Source organism: Carcharhinus amblyrhynchos, unplaced genomic scaffold, assembly GCF_965287045.1.
Source record: "Carcharhinus amblyrhynchos unplaced genomic scaffold, sCarAmb.v2.hapA scaffold_41, whole genome shotgun sequence".
NCBI lineage: Eukaryota > Metazoa > Chordata > Chondrichthyes > Carcharhiniformes > Carcharhinidae > Carcharhinus > Carcharhinus amblyrhynchos.
Genome location: NW_027649782.1, coordinates 4,041,036 through 4,061,994, shown reverse-complemented (window position 1 = coordinate 4,061,994; position 20,959 = coordinate 4,041,036). Strand labels below are relative to the sequence as shown.

General features: G+C 43.7%; 1 protein-coding gene across 7 annotated transcripts in view; it reads left to right on the top strand.

Moving 5' to 3' along the window:
* hspg2 (heparan sulfate proteoglycan 2) overlaps positions 1–20,959 on the top strand; it is a 536,580-nt gene that overhangs the window by 361,008 nt on the left and 154,613 nt on the right. For all 7 annotated transcript variants that reach the window (XM_080181499.1, XM_080181505.1, XM_080181501.1 and 4 more), the window contains 2 exons: positions 10,968–11,081; positions 17,281–17,433. In XM_080181499.1, coding sequence (XP_080037625.1) covers positions 10,968–11,081; positions 17,281–17,433 — 267 coding nt within the window. The remainder of the gene's footprint in view (positions 1–10,967; positions 11,082–17,280; positions 17,434–20,959) is intronic.

Sequence of the window (20,959 nt, the reverse complement as noted above, 5' to 3'; positions counted from 1 at the left end):
GATTCAAAGGCAATGCCTAACGTCTCCAGAGACGTACCTTGGCTATTGAAACGAATCCTTCAAGTTCAGACCTGCTCTTACCTGGTCTAACCTACACACTTTGGCTTTCACACACCTGACGTACCAAAATCCCCCCTCAATGGAGGCAACTGATCATTGAATTGACCAACTGCGCACGTAAGGAATGTACCTCACTGCCAAAGCTGCCCCCATAAAAACAGGAAATGCCTCTCCTTCATGGAGAAAATCTAGGCCCTGGAGCAATGTTGGCCAATTTCAAGGAACACTAGTAAAATTGGCTTTTAAGCTGGTTCATCCTACAGCTTGAGAGAATATAAATGAACGTCATCAATTCATGACCCTTCCTGCTCACCACTTCACAGGCACAGAATGCCACAGTGGACACCATGAGCAGTGTGGAGTGAAGGACGGGAAGAGTGCACACAAGTTGGGTGGATTGCCATACGATTCATGTCTGGCTGGTCAATGTCCTGCCAACATTTGGATCAAAGTATTTGCAAAGGGTTTTTTTTTGCATATGTTTCTCCTCAGTATCATGAAAAACATCCACTTAAAAATCTGCAAGATAGCCAGTAATTAATGTATGTTCACCTGATCCTGAATATGTGACAATATTAATCTTAAGTATTGCTGAAAAAAAGACTTTATCGAAGTTTTTCCTGTTGCAGATAGCAGGACAATCGCAAGAGTACCATAGGCAAGGGGAAACAACAACTTCATAATATGAGAATAAAGTGCTGATTAGTTGACAAGAGGACTGTAGTAGAAGTGTTGCCATGGAGAATGCACCAGTTGATGGTGATTGATACTTAACTGCCAAGCATTGTTTGAAAATTGAAACTAGACACCTTGACTCTCATGTTTGCATGGATGCCAGATATATTAATACACAGGACCCTGTTCTTTGCAGACAGAAAGTACAGGAATACACATTGCACCAGTTTCAGCTAAACGGAATAAGTATCAGCCATTTGCTGGTTCATTCCTCAGGGCAATGTCCTGATCAATCAACATTTTGCCAGGTGACCAAAAGTCAAATGTAACCATCCATATAGTTGGAGATTTCAACAGTCAAGTTTCCTTTTTACTGCAGTTATACAATTCATGGCTGCTGTTAATGCTCTGGGATGGCTCAACAGATGGAAGAAGTTCAAGAGGGATGGGGTGGACAGAATAAATAGTGAGCTGGAAATTCTTATCTTGTGGTCTAATGTTCTTATTGAGAGCAGAGGAAATTTTTGAAATAGTTTTGAATGACGAGAATGTCAAATTTAATAGAGGAATCAATTTCTTTTTTTTTTGTTTTGTACGTTTCCCCTCAATGGTTTTAAAGAAAGAATAAAGTCATTAAGGTGACCCCTCTATTCTGCCCACAGATGCAAACTGACCTGCTGTGTGTGTTTTTTTTTATATAGCATTCTCAGTTTTAGGGTGGAATTTTACAGCCCCTCCCACTGGCGGGATTTTCCAGACCAGTCGAAATTGGTGGCCCTTTCAGAGTGGTGCACCGCGTTTTGTAGCCGTGCTCCCACCGCGAGGGGGGAAACCATAAAATTCCACTCTTTTGTTTCAGTAGGTTAGACTGGAAGAAATGTGAGTTGCAAGTGGGATCTGTAATCTGGAGACCATGTTATGATTCAGATAGAATTTCTCTGGAGATTGGCCTCATTCTGTAAATTAAGTTGGGTGGTGAGTCAGAATTGTGCTCCGTGCGGAGAATGGCTTTTCCTAATTCAATCCTTCTGATAGAAACTAAAGAAAGAACCATATGCTTCAGGTAAAATCCACTGATCGTGTAGATTGTTCCTAGTTTTTGGTGAAGTATCGGCTTTTTCTCCCTCACGGAAATTTCATCAGAGTCCTTTTGCAATTTCTTTTGCAATGATGTTTTTTTTCCAAAAGATACCTTTTTTTTGGTTTTGGTTGTCTCTACTTCATATTCTTTGCTGTAACTGGGACCTCTTTCCCTAAGAGTTGAAGTCCAACTCTAAGCATCTTTGCATCGTAGGTTTGAACTCCCGCATGCTCCTGTGCCCTGCTGTTCACTCCCTCCAGCCTTGACCTGCTCTCTCCACCAATTTCTGCTCCTCCGCCTCCTTTGCGCTGACTTTAGCGGACGTCCTGTGCGCCTGAGCCTTCCACTCCCTCCTCTTGCGTTCCTGCATGTGGCTGGCTGCACGCTGGTATTGATGGGGGTCTTTGATTTATTCCCAACGTTGGCGATGTTCTGGAATGTACAAACTGCAGTGAGAGTATTGCACAGTGCTGCTGATACTATCAGCCTATTATTGAACCATGCTGCATGCTGAGGGTATGCCCATCTCCTTAATTAAATGTTCACATTTAATTGTAAAATTCCTGGTTAAACAAAGTTGCAAGCAGTGTACAGGCTGCCGAACTAGTTTGTCGCTATTCTTTAAATAGTCACAATTTTCTTCTAATTCCTGCGTGGTTGTGGTTGAGAGGTACAGTGGAATCCATCGTGGTGAGCTTGTATAGTAAAAGTGTTTCATATGGAGAAAAGCCTTACTCGGTGAAGTGGGGCTCCTTCATGGTAAAATCCTTACATACTATTTACTGAATAAAGTAGATGTTAAAAATATCCCATTGTTCCCATTTAAACATTGGCCATTGTATCAGTCCTCACTCCAAACTCCTTTCCGTAGCTGCCAACTTCTTCCGTCTCCCCAGTGACTGCCCGACACTGAGCCAGACCGTTCGCAAGTTTGGTGTCGCAGTTGACCTCGAGAGTGGCTTCCGATCATCTGTCCACGCGATTATAAAAACTGGCTGTCCCCCTGTGACACGCTCTGGGCTCTGTCCTCGCCACAACTCCTCTGTTTCCACACTCTTATTCTTGCCTATGTTTTCCCTTGACTTGCCTTTTCCACATTCTACCCTGCGTAAACTTGGCCAGCAGACGTTTCAATGGTCTCGTGTCCCTAGGTAAGCCCAGTTCTGTCCCACCAGTCAATCTGCGCTCACTATTCTGGCTCCTGGTTAATCAATGCCTTGATTTTAAAATTCTTGACCTTGCTTTCAAATCCATCCGTGGCCTCACTCCTTCCTTTCTCTGTTGTCTCCAAGACATCATGATTAAAGGTATTAAAAGTATCAAGATTTCTTGAAGACAGACATTACTGGAGAATTGGCTTACCTGTGTACAGTGAAATGATGTCCTGAAAAATAGGTTTCAGTACCTTGGACCCTGACTCAGTGCAGATCCCTCAATTGAATGGAATCAATATATTTTAATTCTAGATGATTACAATTTAACTGGATGGACCCATCTATTGTTCTGTGACGCCCCTCATTGGGATCCTGTTGCTAGAGTCGGGTTTAGAGCAAAGAGCAATACAGCAGAGGAACAGGCCCTTCGGCCCACCAAGCTTGCACCGATTCCCAGTCCTTATTTAGATTCACTACTCATTGCCCATATGTGGTTTTAATCACTTTCCTCGACTCCCGTTGATGTATCTGTCAAGATACACCTTGAACGTGCTGCTTCCAGCTAAGTGCATTCCAGGCTCCCACCACTCTGTGCAAAAACTTTCCCTGCAGATCTCCCCTAAACTTCCCCCTCTCACCTTGAACCTGTGCACTCTTGTAGTTTAGGGCTTTAGTCACTTGACCTGACAACACTCCGCGGCATGGTGATACAATGATTAGCACTGCTGTCTCACAGCACCACCAGGGAACGATTTGATTCCTGGCTTGGGTCACTGTCTATACGGAATCTGCACATTCTCCCTGTATCTGCATGGGTTTCCTCTGGGTGCTCCGGTTCCCTCCCGCAGTCTGAAATTCATGTTGGTTAGGTGGATTGGCCATGCTAAGTTCTCTCTCGGTATACCCAAACGGGCACCAGAGTGTGGCAACTAAGGGATTTTTTTACAGTAACTTCATTGCAGTGTTAATGTAGGCCTTCTTGTAGCATGAAGAAGCTTTAAACTTTCAATGGGATCATTGCACAGGCATGCAAGTCTGAATCAAACTGCATAGTTCTTTTTAAGTTTGGCTACAGGTCTTCCAATGTCAGGAAAAGAATGGGGTATGATTTTCCTCACTTCGTGTAATGGGTACTTACTCGCTAGATATTTAATCTGACATGTTAACTCCACAGCTACGCCACAGGTCCATTTTCAGGCATTTGAAACAGTAGCAGGATACCAACAATGTAAGTTGGCATGGTATGAAGTTAATTTTTCTGGAATTTCTTTACCCCCTCTCTCTCTCTCTCGTGCGTATCTACCTCCAATGTTCCTGTTCAAAAGTTATCAAAATGTTGGTGTACATTCTTCATGAGCCAAGCAGAATTTACAAAGGACAACCCAAGACTCTTGAACATCATTTGGTGCCACAGGCAATTCTTGTCACCCCCTCCCAAGATAAGAATATATTGTTCAAAAAGCGCCCAAGTCCCTTCAACTTCTTGTCCTTTCTCCAGAAGCCTCTCCAATTTCTTTGTGCTGCTATAACATACCTTCATCCGTTCCTCGTAGACATGTCCCTTCTCATCAGATGAGAGAGAGTCTGTGGCACCGTTTTCCCATGTGTTTGGAGGAGGTTCCATTCAAGGTGAAGAGATAAGGAAAATGAATGTGTAAAGAACCACTACAAAGATAGCAGTTCCCAAGCCCGTCATCCCTGCGTTTTCAACAGAGTGTGTACACCAACATTAGCCCTTGATCCCCGATGCAACTGAGATGTTTGACTGGGTGCGGTTAATTCTCGTGTCCCTGTAGAATGATGTTTAAAGAGTGCATGCAGACGGAGGACTGGACAATTTTCATGTGATTTACATCTGGCATGTCTCCCCGCTCCTTCCCCCCACCCCATTTTGTGCATGAACCTGACTGAATCATTTGTTTGCTTCAACATCAGACCACACGCTGGGTCAGCATGAGATGGCATTTTTATGCATACGTAATTTGTCAACCTGCTCTATTGTCAATGGATGGCCATTTTTAACATTTTTGGTTTTTTTTGGATGCGTAGCTGGTATAACTGCATTTGTCTGTGGGGAACGTCATTCTGTATCCCATGCCACTGCACACCGTTTATACACTGCACACGTGACAGCCCAGGTTAAAGCATGTTTTCAGAAGGAAGAAAACTTGTCCAGCAGTTTCTGCCCCCCCCACCGGGGGTGATTCGGCAATCCACTCCATCGACTTGCAGCGGGACTGGGCAATTGGCAGGCTGGAAAATCACATCCTTTGCCTGATTAATATTTGTAGAAACCAAAGTGAAATCAAAGCTTCATCAATAATAGAAAAAATGGGAGTGTAAACCTGTCCCTGATTGCGGGGTGGGGGTGATGAGGAACGTTGGAATGCTGGGGGATAGAAGTTACGCAACAGATATATAAAGCTTCGGTTGCACCACATCTGGGGGACTATGTTCAATTCTACATGTTACATCTCAGAAAGATTGACTCTTCTTATTCATGTGTGGAACATAGGCATCACTGGCTGGGCCAGCATTTATTGCCCCTCACTAGTTGCCCAACAGCAGTTGAGAGTCAACCATGTTGCTGTAACTCTAGAGTCACATATAGGTCAGACCAGATAAGGACGGCAGATTTCCTTCCCTAAAGGACATTGGTGAACCAGATAATTTTTCTTTCTGACAATCAACATAGTTTAATGATCATCAGTTGATTCTAAATTCCAGATACTTTTAATTAAGTTCAAGTTCCACCATGTGCCATGGTAGGTTTAAACCCGGATCCCCAGAACATTAGCTGAGTTTCTGGATTAATAGTTTAGTGATGATACCACCAGACCATCGCTTTCCCTAGGGAGTGCATTGCAGACTCACTAGAATTATACCCGGATTAAAAGCATGAAGCTAATGGAAACAAATTGTATAGGCTAGTCTTGTGTTCCCTTGAAGATAGAAGATGATGGGGTTATCTGTATGAGGCATGCAGAATCAAATGGGAAGGTTGGGGGAAGCTCATTTCTTGATGGGCAGTCACGATTAAGGGGGCAAAAACCTTAAAATTAGAATAAAGTCATTTGAGGATGATGTCAAGAAGCACCCCTTCACACAAGGGGTGGTGGGAATCCGGATCTTTCTCTCCCTAATGCTTGGGGATCAGTTGAAAATTGCAAACCTGAACTGATGGATTTACGTTATGCAAGAATCAGGGAGACATCGGGTTGAGATTCGGATCCCTAATGATGTAATTAAATGGTGGAGCAGGCTCACAAGACTGAATGATCAATCCCTGTTTGTGTGTTATTAACAATGGAAAACACATGTAATGTTTTTTGTGGTTTTGACATTAGGATATATTTCAGTTTACCCTATGCTTTTGTCAAGCAGCAAGGCTCTATTAGATGATTGAACTAAAATGCAATATCCACGATCATTTTTTTAAGTCTACTGGGTTCCACAGTTACTCCGAATCTGTGTCTGATGGAGCTCAGTGAGTCTTTTGCATGCATCTCTCCACCCATTGCTCCACTTATCACGCCGGCACTGTCGTCATCAAGCAAAGTCCCTAAAAGTGCCTCGTGTCTGGCTCCCAGGATACGCTGTAGATTAACAAAAAGTTAAGTTTGTTACAGAGTCTAAACCTATGACTTTCACTAACAGCCTGACTGTGGGAGAACTGGGTGAGAACTTGCTACCTCTGCTGAGTGAATCGAGTTAATTCATTGTGCTGCTGATGGCTGGTCCTCCCTTTTCAATGCACCCATCAGCATAAATAACAAAAACTGACTTCTCGCACGATTGCTATAAATGCATTCAAAAGCTGGCTCTAATCCCAGGCCCCTTTCGCCAGAACTCTGAATTATCTCCCCTTGCTTTACACAGCATTATTGTTCGAACCCGTCTGCTGCCAAATTGGCACAGAGTGCAAGCCCAGCTTAGTGGCTTTGTTGGGACTGTCAGTTTGCATCAGCATTGCCAAGTCAACCCCTTAGAGTGGCACAACTAGGATGTCCATGTCGTTTTTCATCCAAATGTTCTCCACCACATTGGTTCATTGCAAATGGCCAAGCTTTTATTTCGTTTTTTTGCTCAGTAACTTGATTTTTGTCAGTTAAGAAGCTTGTGAAAAAGGCAGAGGTTCTCAAAAGTTACTGAAGTTTTCAGATAACTCTGACTTATTGGCACTTTATATTTTGGTGGCACAATGGTTATCACGGCTGCCTCACAGCGCCAGGAACCCGGATTCAATTCTCTACTTGGGTCACTGTCTGTGTGGAATCTGGACATTCTCCGTATCTCTGTGTGGGTTTCCTCCGGGTGCTCCAGTTTCCTCCCACAGTCTGAAAGACGTGCTGGTCAGATGCGTTAGCCATGCTTAATTTTCCCTCAGTGTACCTGAACAGATGCAGGAGTGTGGGCGACTAGGGGATTTTCACAGTACCTTCATTGCAGTGTTAATGTAAGCCTACTTGTGACACTAATAAATGAACTTGATTTAAAAATTTCTGCCCCAACGACAAGCCTTAACAAGAAGTTGTTAATTAAAAGAAGGTTTCAAATATATTATAGAACATTGAAAATTACAGCGCAGTACAGGCCCTTTGGCCCTCGATGTTGCGCCGACCAGTGGAACCAATCTAATGACCCTCTAACCTAAACTATTCCAATGTTATCCATATGCCTATCCACTGATCATTTGAACGCCCTTAAAGTTGGCGAGTCCACAACTGCTGCAGGCGGGGCATTCCACGACCTTACTACCCTCTGAGTAAAGAACCTACCTCTGACATCCGTCCTATATTTATCACCCCTCAATTTAAAGCTATGTCCCCTCGTGTTAGCCGTTATTACAGTATCTGGATAAGTTTCAGTGACTGGAATAGAAATCCCATTTATAAAAAAATAAATCAACCAATTCCATAGAGAATTTAAACCGAAATCAGCCAAGTCCTCCAAAAGACGTGGTCAGTTCACCCGGCCGTCTTGACCTCGTTCCGAGCTATATTCTACTTTTAGGCAGCTAATCTGATTCTACCAAGTTTTGTTTAGATGATGTAGTAATGGAGGAGTAATGTTTACGGGAATGATTCATTTCATTTAGTCATGATGTGGAATTTTGCTCGTAGTAATGTCAGTTGGAAGCCTTTAATGTCTCCCTTTATTTGGGCTTAAGTAACTCGTCCAGGATTCTTTTGTCCGTTGGAACTTGTTCAAAATGTAGGAGTGAACTATTCAATTCGACTAAGACCGTTCCAGTGTATTTTCTTTAAACCTTCTCAGTTGTGCTGAATGCATAATTGCATGAGATTCAGAAACCTTTCTCCGTGGTGGAAAAGCTAGAACCTGATAGTGATAGAAATAATACAGCCAGATGTGACACAGACTTCAATATTGAATGGAAGTGGATCTTCTGTTGATAGCTAATGTAAGGCAATGACTGCCAAAAGTTGCTGGAGTGAGAAGTGATGAAGGGATCCTGGCAAAAGAAAACTTTCCACCTGGTGCTCCGGTTTCCTCCCACAGTCTGAAAGACGTGCTGGTTAAGTGCAGCGGCCATGCTAAATTATCCCTCGGTGTGCCCAAACAGCTGCTGGAGTGTGGCAACTAGGGGATTTTCACAGTTGCTTCATTGTAGTGTTAATTTAAACCTACTTGTGACATAAATAAATAAAAGTATTTGCCATGCTAGTCCCCCTGAAACTAAGGGGCAATTTAGCATGGCCAATAAACTCTAACCTGCACAGCTTTGGACTGTGAGAGGAAACACGAGCACCTGGAGGAAACCCACGCAGACACAGGGAGAACGTACAAACTTCGTACAAACAGTGACCTGAGGCAGGAATTGAACCTGGGACCCCAGAGCTGTGAGGCAGCAGTGCTAACCACTGTGCCACCCATTAGATAACCCATTTGAAATCCCTTTCCTAAATGTTAAGATAAAAATGAAACTAGAGATTGAGATTGTAGAATCCAGTATCCCTCACAAAAGTATACCTGGCTCATAAACCACCCCCCCCATCAACGATGGATACAGCATCATTACAGTGAATGAATGAGAGGATAGCGTCCTCCGTTTGTAACGACTGAGCCATGCTCAATTAGTCAGTGCAACGAGGGGGATTTCCAGATCCTACAAACCAAGCTGATTACTCAATTTATTGGAAACCTGTTAACTGGAATATTTCAATTTTAGTGCCAACTTTTAACTTCCTTGAGAGCCATTGGATGGAAACATTATCATGGTATTATTCTTGTCAGAGAATTATGCTCTCTCTTGTAACAACACCAACACTGGGCAGCTACATTTTTGCTTTTTGAGTCATAAGAGTTTTACAGTGCAGCAAAAGGCCCTTCAGCCCATGTTGTCTGCGCCAGCCATCAAGCACCTATCTCGTCAAATTCCATTTACCATCGCTTGGTCCGCAGAGTTGCAAGCTATATGCCCCCACGTTAAAGCTGGATCTGGATATTTGATGTCCTTTCCAACTCTGTTCCATATCACTTGGGAGACATTCACCGAAAACCTCTGACCTCGCCCATGGCTGGGATTCTCAGGTGCCGCTGCAGTGAATTGAGATTTGGCTGAGCTCCAAGTTCTCCATTCTCGCTGGCAGTGGGGCAAGTAGGGATGAGACCAGAGAATCTCGCTCGATGTGTTGCACTCCATTCCAAGAAACTTATAGAAACAGATGCTGGGTGATTAAGTTTTTCGAAACAGAGGGTGATGAATCTTTTGCTAAGTAAGATTATTGAGGGACGTTAAAGCAGATTGGAAGAGTTCAAGTGCAGCACAGTCAATAACTCATTGACTAATGGGACAGACTCAGAGGGCTGAATGGCCTCCTCCTGTTCCTGATGTTGCTAGATCCAAATCTCAGTGTGGGCTGGAGTGCCATTTGTACACTGCAGAAGACCCCATGCTGTCAGGTGAAGACTTGAAAGAGAAGAAAACCTTGCCTTCTCCCTGATTAATCTTTTTCTTCGAAAGGTAAAAGAGAATTAGGGCCCCGTTATTTTTCAATTTGTCAATTTACGCATAATCTGTTTCTCCAATCCACTTAATTTTAATCAAGTAAAATAAATGAATGATTTCCAATCTTTCCCTAAATAAACTCATGCAAGAAGTTTAGAAAGTGACCAGGATCCGGCAACTCACTTGGATGACCGCTTGTGGCATTCCGGTCAGGCACAGCTTCTTTGATGAGGATTTTTTTTCCCCCCAACTCGGAATCTTTCAGAGTTAGAGCGTGTTTCCGTTAACTGTTTTCCTTGAAAGAGAAAAGTAGCTTTGAGAAATGGTGGCCTCGCTGTCTAGCTGGGTGCAAAAGCGACGTGTGAAAAGTCTAAGCAACACACGGCTGGTTTAATTCAAAATGATTGAAAGCTCTTGTCAGCAGATCAGTTGAATTTATAGAAGTGAGTTGTATTGAATAATCAATAACAAACAGTTTTATTCACTGTTCTTAGTGGAGTAATCTGTGGACCCGATGCCAGATGGAACGTCTGCTGTGGAGGATTTAAGTAGTACAAAAGGACCCAAATCTTGGTTGTAGCAGTTTGATGTCTGAATTGTTGTCCAATGTGTTGGTGGTCTTGCCCGGCATATTGTTCCCACTTACTCCTTCACAGTTGTTAATGTAAATGATATCTCCCCACGTTGATTCAAACAGAATGGATGCAGATGTTGGGCTTCAGCACATCTGCAAACTGGCCACATTTACTGTCTCAATATACTTCTCAACCACTGCACTCCAGCCTGACGATGCCTCTTTCAAAACCTTGTCCTTGCTTTTTAAACGGCCTGTGGCTGAATTATTTTTATTATTTAAAACATGGCAGTCACTCGCTTCACAGATCTACTTGATTTCTCATTTCCTTGCCCTTCTCGACCGATGGAGTTTGGGAGAAGAGATTCTATGCACTTCCAAGCAAACTCGAACGGCCACGATAATCTGTATTGTTATTAAAATCGAATAAAATTATGTTTTGCCTTGTCATAGCCACAGGACCCGTAGCAACAATTGAGCCTCCCATCCTAACAGTCAGACAGGGGCAGACAGCAGAATTCCGATGCACTGCGACTGGGAATCCTCCGCCAAGATTGGAATGGTTCGGTACGTTATTACAATGGCCATTTGGTACTGTAAAGTAATACTTGGTCTATTGTTAGTCATCTATAAAACCTGAAGATGTTTCTTTTGAATAATAGATTGCATCAATATGAGGAGTTTGGCATAAATCGTGCGCCATAAAGATGATGCAAAGATTGGTCAGGGGTGGTTAACAATGAGGTGGAGTGTCTTGGGTTGCAGGAAGATATAGACGGAATGGTCAAATGGGCAGATAATTGACAGATGGGATTTAACCCTGAAAAGTGAGAGGTGATGCACTATGGAAGCAGGAATTTGACAAGAAAGCACGCAATGAATGTTAGAACTCTATGAAGTTCTATGGAACAAAGGGCCCTTGGCGTGTTTGTCTACAGATCTCTAAAAGTGAAGTGAAAGGTGAAAAAGGCGTATGGGACACTTGCCGTTATTAATCAAGGTATAGATTACAAAAGCAGGGAAGTCACGTTGGAGTTGTATAGAACTTTGGTGAGGTCACAACTAGAGTACTGTGTACAGTTCTGGTTGCCACATTATCGGAAGGATGTGATTGCACTGGAGGGGGTCACAGAGGAGATTCGCCAGGATGCTGCCTGGGATGGAACGTTTAAGTTATGAAGAGAGGTTGGATAAGCGTGGGTTGTTTTCATTGGAGCAGAGAAGATTGAGGAGTGACCTAAAAGTCTTGGATAGAGTGGATAAGGAGCAGCTGTTCCCCTTAGTTGAAGGGTCAGTCACAAGGGAACATAGGTTCAAGGTGAGGGGGATGTGAGGAAAAACATTTTTTTACCCAGAGGGTGGTGATGGACTGGAATGCGCTGCCCGGGAGGGTGGTAGACGCGGGTTGCCTCGCATCCTTTACCTGGATGAACACTTGGCACGTCATAACATTCAGGGCTATGGGCCAAGTGCTGGCAAGTAGGATTCGGTGGGAGTTCAGCTGGTTCTAATGTGTCGGTGTGGACTCAATGGGCCGAAGGGTCTCTTCTGCACTGTATGATTCCATGACAAAGTCAAGTACAATAAACTACCAATGCAAGGAAATTATGATGAATCTTTATAAAACACCAGTCTGGCCTCGACTGAAGTATTGCCTCCATTTATGGACACCACACTTTGGGCAGGATGTAGCGGCATTTGAGAGGGGATGAAGATATTTTTGAGAGTGGTTCCAACGAAAAGGGATTTCAGTTAGGAAGATACATTGGGGGGGGGGTTGTTCTCCTTTGGAGGTTGAGAGGAGGGGATGGTGGTGGTGGTCAAATTCATGAGAGGTCTGGGCAGAATAGAAATGGAGAAACTGTTCCCATTAGCAGAGTAGTTGGGAACTAAACTGGAGGTGAGTGGCTAAAGAACCAAGAGTGAAATGAGGACAATTTTTTTTTACTGAGTGTGTGATTGGGATTTGGGATACGCTGCCTGAGAGTGTGGCGGAGACGGTTTCAGTTGTGGCTTTCAAAACAGAATTGGACAAGCAACTGAAGAGAAAAAATGTACAGGGAAAATGCCAGCTGAATTGCTCATGTAGGGAGCTGGCATAGACCCAATCGTCCAAATGGCTTTCTCATGTGCTTGGAACCATTTCTAATATGCAAGGAATTAGCCACAATGTGGGAATATTGGGACTCTCAACTGAGAGACCCAAATTCAAATATTAGATTGAGGGGTGATTCTGAAATGAAGGTAAAAGATCAAGATGGAGGCCATGCTGTGTTTGAGATTCTCTCATACAATCAGACCCCTTTCCTAATACGGTTAAAAAAAAACCCCTTGGATTTAGTCTGTCTGAATGCGGTTGCTAAGAGAACCAAAATGATGACTAACATATCAAAGTGTCTGAGAAGCTGTTGCGCCTCTGAAATGTAGTTCTCAGTCCAAACCGCCAAGTTCATGAGGTAGAATTCGCAGCAGGGTCCCCCACACAGCCTTTTTTTCTAAACTAGCAGTTCCATCAGTTCAGCATTGGGAATCCTAAACAAAGAGTTCAGATTAGCCATCCAGCTTCTGTTCGGCACAAATATCTCGACATCAAATTTCCACGTGAATGTGCAGGAGAAACCTGTGATCCATGGGAATTGTTTCGGAGATTAAAAGAAAATAATTACTGAGGGCTATTCGAACACAGAACACTACAGCACCAACAGGCCCTTCGGCCCACAAGTTGCGCCGATCATATCCATACCTACCAGGCCTGTCTATAACTCTCAATCCCATTAAATCCCATGTACTCATCCAGAAGTCTCTAAAAAGACCCCAACAAATTTGCCTCTACCACCTCCGACGGCAGCCGATTCCACTCACTCACCACCCTCTGAGTGAAAAACTTACCCTATTACCCTTACCCTAAAACTTAATTATTAAAAATTTGAAGCCTGGTTCAATGTGTCGCCTTTCGAGGCAAATGAGCTCTTGCGTCGAGATTCAAAAGGTCTGCAGAAGAGGTCAGTACCAAAATCCTGCTGCTTCTGATCACAGCAGCTCAGGTGTAATTGTTTACCACTGATCGAAACACCAGTGGAATCCATTAACAACCTGGTCTGGGCAGTCAGCTCGTTGAGGTCACGCCCTTCACCTCCCAAGGCCTCCCCTCTGGTTTTGATGTAACTACCAATGGCATAATTGGGTGGCACGGTGGCACAGCGGTTAGCACTGCTGCCTCACAGCACCGGGGACCCAGGTTCGATTCCCAACTTGGGTCACTATCTGTGTCGGATCCACACGTTCTCCCCTGTTTCCTCTGGGTGCTGCAGTTTCCTCCCATAGTCCGAAGATGTGCAGGTTAGCTGGATTCACCATGCTAAATTGACCCTCAGTACCAGGGGGATTAGCAGTGCTCCCTTCACTTCAGTGAGCCATTCTGGAAAGCAGGCTCTTATTAAAGAAAAATAATCAGACACAGTAATTCAACAAACAAACGTAAAAGTTTCCAGACCAAGCCTTGACCACATCACAAATAAGCAACTGGGTAAAATCTGGGAAATGGATGTGAAATGTCAGGATTACAAACCAATCACACATCAGCTATTCAAGCCTCCCTAATGCTGTCTGAAACTGATCGTGCATTTTGGAAATTTGGAGGGAAGATTTTGATAATTCCTGAACTAACCAGGAAAGTGAATCAGCAACCAACTGTTCATATCCTTTCCCTTTGACTTGGGAAAATATCGGGTTATGGGACTAGGACCTGGGTGGGATTATGGTTGGTACAGACCCAATGGGCCGAATGGCCTCCTGTACTGTAGGGACTCTATGATTCTATAATGAGGTTTCTTTCATTACTGTTCAAGCACCTCAGACCAGTGGCTTCACATCAAACAATCAAGGGTAAGCTCGAGAGCACAAAATAAATTGTTCTGAACTCCCCACTCCATGTGTACTGCCACCTCCTGTTTCACCTGTTTGGAAATCCATGAAGAAATTCGAATGGTGATGGGAATGTGTTGTCTGTACACCTGTCTCAGGTTGGTTTTTGTACCAATCAACTAGCAGACATGAGTTATACTAATGACCACACTCGATTTAATAATGAAAGTGCCCCATGCTTGAATGCATGTCTAATGACCAGTTTTCCAGATAAATAATCCTTAATTTGAGGAATAAATTTCTGTTTCTTTCATTAAAACATTCAAGCCCCAAGTTTGCCAATCCCAGGAGATCCAAGACACCCTCTGGGCAGCTGCTAAAATTTGACTGATCTGGAGCCATTTTGATGGAAGCCTGAATCGAAACAAGGTTTATCTGCTAGCAGTGACCTTTAACCTTGACGGTGTTTGGCGTCAGGTTTCCAACTTGCCACCTAACTTCCTGTGAAGACCTGAAGGCCCTTAAGAGAGGTTAAGTGAGTGGGAAAAGATCTGGCAACTGGAGTACAACGTTGGTAAATGTGAAGTTGTCCATTTTAGCAAAAAGAATAAAATCGCAGCTCATTATATAAATGGTAAGAGATTTGGGACCTCTGAGATTCAGAGGGATCTGGGTGTCCTAGTGTATAAATAACAAAAGGCTAGTATACTGGTTTGGCAAGTATTTAGGAAAGCTGATAGAATGTCATAACTGATTGTGGAGGGAATTAATTACAAAAGTGAAGAGGTTATCCTTTGGTGTGCCCACATTTGGAGTATTATGTGCTGTATTGGTCTCCTTATTTAAGGATAGATGTAAATGCTTTAGAAGCAGTTCGGAGAAGGTCTTCTGGACTAATACCAGGAATAGGTGGATTATCTTCTGAGGAAGAGTCGGACAGGTTTGGTTTGCATTCACTAGAGTTTAGAAGAGTAAAAGATGACTTGATCAAAGCCATTTTTAAGATTCGGAGGGGTTTTGAGAGGGTGGATGTGGAGAATCTAGAACAAGGGGTCACAGTTTAGAGAAAGGGATAAATCATTTACGGCAGAGATGGGCTTTGTTTTCTCACAGGGTCAAGAAATGCTGGAACTCTCACCCTCAAAAGCACAATCTTTGAATATTTTTAGATAGGTAGATACTTGATTAACGAGGGGTTGAAAGGTTATCGAGGGTAGGTAGGAATGTGGGGTTGAGGTCACAGATTAGCCATGATAGAACAGACTCCAGGGACCTAGTGCCTAACTCCTAATGAAACCGCTTCTTATCGATCTGAAAGATGAGTTGGAAGTTTTTTCCTTGGGGTTTGAGTTAGGGCAGGAAAATCAGTGTTGTAACCATCCATGCCCAAAACGCGACCGATTTTGTTTAAGGAAATCATGCACATCTCCCAAGTTTAAAGCCTCTCATCTCTCTTTAGTTGCAATTGGACTAATCATCAAAGCGTTCTTTGGTATTATAAACACAATGCTCCCTTCACTTCAGTGAGCCATTCTGTAAAGCATGCTCTTATTAAAGAAAAATAATCAGACACAGTAATTCAACAAACAACAAACAAACTTAAATGTTTCCAGACCAAGCCTTGACCACATCACAAATAAGCAACTGGGTAAAATCTGGGAAATGGATGCTAAATGTCAGGATCACAAACCAATCACACGTCAGCTATTCAAGCCTCCCTAATGCTGTCTGAATCTGATAGGGTGTTTGGAGGAAAGCTTTTGATAATTCCTGATTTAACAAGGAAAGTGAATTAGTAGCCAGCTCTTCATTGCAGCTGTTTACACTTTCCCCTTTGACTTGGGGAAAATACTGAAATATTAATTCCAAATCAAGTAAGAGTGCCCAGTGGGACCAGGTCACGATTACCCGAAAAGAGAGTGAAAAATCGTTCAGAGGAAGCAAGGTCAAACGTGATGGGACTTTGGCTGCCGATTTATGCTTCTAAAGTAGACCCATGCTGTAATCATGCCCTCACGCCAGTGGTGGGTGCTCCTGTGCCATCATGAGTTGTTTACGAGATACCTAGATAGGCACATGAGCGGGATAGAGATGGAGGGATAGAGGAGACTGTTTTAAATAAGGTTCAGGAGCCTTGGGACGTCCCTGGGACCTTCCAACATATTTTTTGGCTCATTTGTTTTACTTTTGAGCTTCTGGGGATTCCCTTGAATGTTTGTATAAGGATGTGCATGTTATTGATGTTTTTCTCTTTTAATCCACAAGTGCTTTGGTCCACCTTGTTGTCCAACAAGGAGCATACACGCGATGGGTCGTACGAGGGCTGCTCTTGGATGTTTCGAGAGTTGCCTAGTGCTTCATGTCATTAGTGTACGCTTAAACTGGACCAGATGCTGGGCAACACAACAGCTCAGTGACTATCACTGTTTGCTGTGCAGACACATGGATTTGGGCCGGTGTCTGTGGGAGTTTGCGCATTCTCCCCGTGCTTGCGTGGGTTTTCTCCGGGTGCTCCGGTTTCCTCCCACACCCCAAAGATGTGCTCTCAGGCTGATTGGTGTAACAAATTGTCTCTAAATTAGTCTTCCCTCAATTTGGTAAGGGTCATGGGTGGTGAGGGGGCTCACAATGTTGAGATGGCGGCGCGGGCTCATTGGACCGAAGGGCCTGTTTCCCGGGCTGTGTTGTTCTTTGTATGAGGTGGAATTACAGCGTGGCAAGTTTACGTAGACAATCCCTATAATGGATGGGGATGCCCAGTTTTGACCTAATACCACATATCAATCTGTTCCAACCTGTTAAAATCCCAAATAATCTCCTAGTTTGACTGTTAGTAACATACTGCCTGCGATGCGGTTATTGTGACAATTGTTATCATTTTTATTTCCCTCTATATCTCCAGGGGGCCAAGGTAATATTATTTCACCAAACGCAGTGATTCAGGGTGGACTTCTTCGAATTGTTGCTGTGGAGCATTCAGACGAAGCCGAGTACTCCTGCAAAGCTTCGAACAGCGCTGGGCATCACACGGTCACATCCCTTCTCTACGTACAGAGTAAGAACCAAATTAAATTTCACTCAAGATGTCGGTTACTGTGCTCGGATTGGCTGTCCGAAGGCCCGGGATACTGAACCGTACTCAAACTAAGAAAGGCTCCTATTTTAACCCTGGGTCTGTGCTGATTCAAGTGATCACAGCCCTCTGGGCATCAGATTTATTGGCAGCGCCAACCAAGGGAGGGGAGAACCCAGGTCAGGTTCTCACGTACCATGACCAATTCACGTTCTTGTGTGAACTGAGGCAACTTGAAGAAGTCAGTGGAAATCCTCCAGCAGACACATGCTAATGAGAATCACTGTATTTGAAAGGGGAGGGAGTAGCCTTATTGGATGGAAATTTAATGGCGAACTGTCCTTGTTTAAGGCTTTCTGTGCATCTCAGGGAATAATAGAAAAGCACGTCCTTTAAGTTGTTCCAGTCGTAGACAAGTCAGCCACGAATGTGCTATATAATTGGAAAGTGCAACATGTGACTATATCATGGACACAATTCCCAGTTGAATTATCCCACATTTGATAATTGTGCAGTGTCAGAATCACAGGATTGTCATGGCGCAGGAGGAGGCCATTTGGCCCATTGTATCTGTGCCGCCTCTCCAAACGAGCACCATGAATAATACCGTTCCCCTCCCCGTACCCCTGCACGTCGTTTCTATTCAGATAATTATCTAAAGCCCTCTTGAATCTAAAGCCTCGATTGAACCTGCCTCCATCACTCTTCCAGGCAGTGACCCAAACCACTTGTTCGAAAAAAGCTTTTTCTCTCATCACATTTAATCCCTTTGCAAATCACTTTAAACCTGCACTTTCTCATTCCTGATCCTTTCATGAGCGGGAATAGTTTCTCCCCGTCTACTCTGTCCAGCCCCTTGGTGATGTTGACCGTCTCTATCAAGGCTCTTAGCCTTCTTCTCTCCAAGGAGAACAGTCCCAACCTCTCCAATCTCTCTTCATAACAGATGTTTCTCAGCCCTGGAACCATTCTTGTTGACCACTTTTGCACTCTCTCCAATGCATTCACATCCTTCCTATTGCGTGGCTCCCAGAACTGTACACAGTATTCCAGCTGGGGTCTAACCAGCGTCTTGTACAAGTTCAGCATAACGTCCTTATTCTTGTACTCTATGCCCCTATTAATAAAGTCCAAAATACTGTATGCTTTATTAATTGCTTTGTCTACTTGTCTTGCCAACTTCAATGATCTATGCACATATATACCCAGCTCTCGCTGCTTCTGCATTCCTTTAAGAATTTTGCCCCTTATTTTATATTGCCTCTCCATGTTCTTCCTACCAAACTGCATCACCTCACATTTCTCCACATTGAACTTCATCTGCTGCCTATCTGTTCACTCCACCAATGTGTCTATGTCCTATTAAAGTTCTGCACTGTCCTCTTCACAGTTTACAATGCCTCCAAGTTAGTATCATCTGCAACCTTTGAAGTTGTCCCCTGTTGTTGTGTAATAACTTGTGAACTGCGGGAGCCACAGTCTTGGTCTCTGACTCAAAGCCATGACCTTGTAAAAAGCCATAAACATCATGTTGGTTGCAGTTAGGTCAAGACATGGGAATAAAGTATTAAGTGTTAAGTTGCAAGACTGAAAGGAAGTTCAGATCCATTCTGATCGCACTTTCATGACCAAGTGACTTAATGCAACGTATGATATACATGGGAGGACGAGAGTGTGGGCTCAACAAGGCGCTTCTGCTCTTAACGTTCCTTTTACTCGCAAAGCACCAAAGGTTACTAGTAAAGAAATGAATTAGTAAGAACCTGAGGTGATGTTCACAGGATTTGTGATGAGAAATCGTAACTTTAATAAGAATCTCGATAAATCAAGGAACATGGTAGTATTTATTTCAGCATAAAAGGATTTGAGGACTTATTTTGTTTGGGATTCGTCCATTTGGCTTGAGTGAAAATAATGCTTCACTTCCCACACTGCCCATTGTGTTCAACCCCTCATTGCCCTGCTATAAATCTGCGATTTTGTCCGACAATTATGGGAGCAGGCTAATGTTCTGTTTGTCATTTCCAGTTCAGACAGTAAATATCTGCTGGAAACAAATTGGCCTTAAATGGGTTTGCAGAGGAATATAAAAGAAGCCAATTAACTGAGTCACCACAAGAATGATCTCTGCAGTCTCTTGGCTGAATGTTTTCCTTTGTCGCTTATTCAATGGAATCTGTTCCTTTGGCTACAGTTGCCTCCACTGAGAAGTACCGCCCTGTACTGAGTGTGACATTGGCGCAGGAAACGTGGGGCACTGTGGGTTTAGAAAACACAGCAAGAGCTGCTGCCCTATGCCTGTAGACGATTTAACTCTCTTTCTCTAAATTAAAGAAAAGCTTTGTTTCATACAAGTAACAAATGCAATCTCGCAAAATGATTCCCTTTGAACAATGCTGGAAATAAGGCTTGGAACAGCGCGTGAAATTTTGCTAGATGGGTGAGAGCCAGTCGGATGGTTTATTCACTTCCATGCGTACAGCAACATTCCGCATTGACAAAGCACCGTTTAAAATAGTAAGACGTCATAGATCAGAGTTGAGGAGGAACTCCTTCACTCAAAGGGTGGTGAGCGTCTGGAATTCTCTGCCCGTTGAAGTGGTGGAGGCTGCCTCGCTAAATATATTTAAGTCACGGGTAGATAGGTTTCTGATAGACAAGGGAATTAAGGGTTATGGGAGAAAGCGGAACTGATCCACTTCAGATCAGCCATGATCTTATTGAATGGCGGGGCAGGCTTGAAGGGCTAGATGGCCTACTCCTGCTCCTATTTCTTATGACATCCCGAGACACTTCACAGGAGTGCTATCAGTCAATATGTGACGCCAAGCCACATAATCGGTCTTGGAAAACCTGTTCAAGGAGCCTCTTAAAAGAGGGAGAAAGGTAGAGAGATGGAAGAATTGGGAATGGATTTCCAGAAAACTGAAAATCCCCTAGTCGCCACACTCCAGTGCTTGTTTGGGTACACTGAGGGAGAATTTAGCACGACCTAACCAGTACATGTTTCAGACTGTGGGAGGAAGCCGGGGCACCCAGAGCAAGTGAAAGTGCAGACTCTGCACAGACAGTGACCCAAACAGGGAAATGAACCCAGGCCCCTGGCACTGTGAGGCAGCAGTGCTAACCACTGTGCCACCCCAAGTGGCACAGTAGTTAGCCTCATGGTGCCAGAACTAATGACCGAGATAGCTAACTGCCAGTAGTGACTGGAGGAAGCGGGAATAGCTCGAGAGACCAGAATTCACAGGAATGCAGAGACCTGAGAGGGTTGCATGGCTAGAGGAGCAGGAGAGTTGAGGCTGTGGAGAGATTTAAGTACAAAAATACAAGTATTTCAAATTTGGGGTGGATACAGGAGGCAGCACTGGCCACTGAGCACGGGGTGATTGGCAAGTGGAATGATAGCTGAAATAAATAAAATACATTAACAAGTCACAGATATGGAAAATGAGTCTCAACAGATAATTAAGTTATAGGCACTCAAACTCGATGAATGCGAAATTAA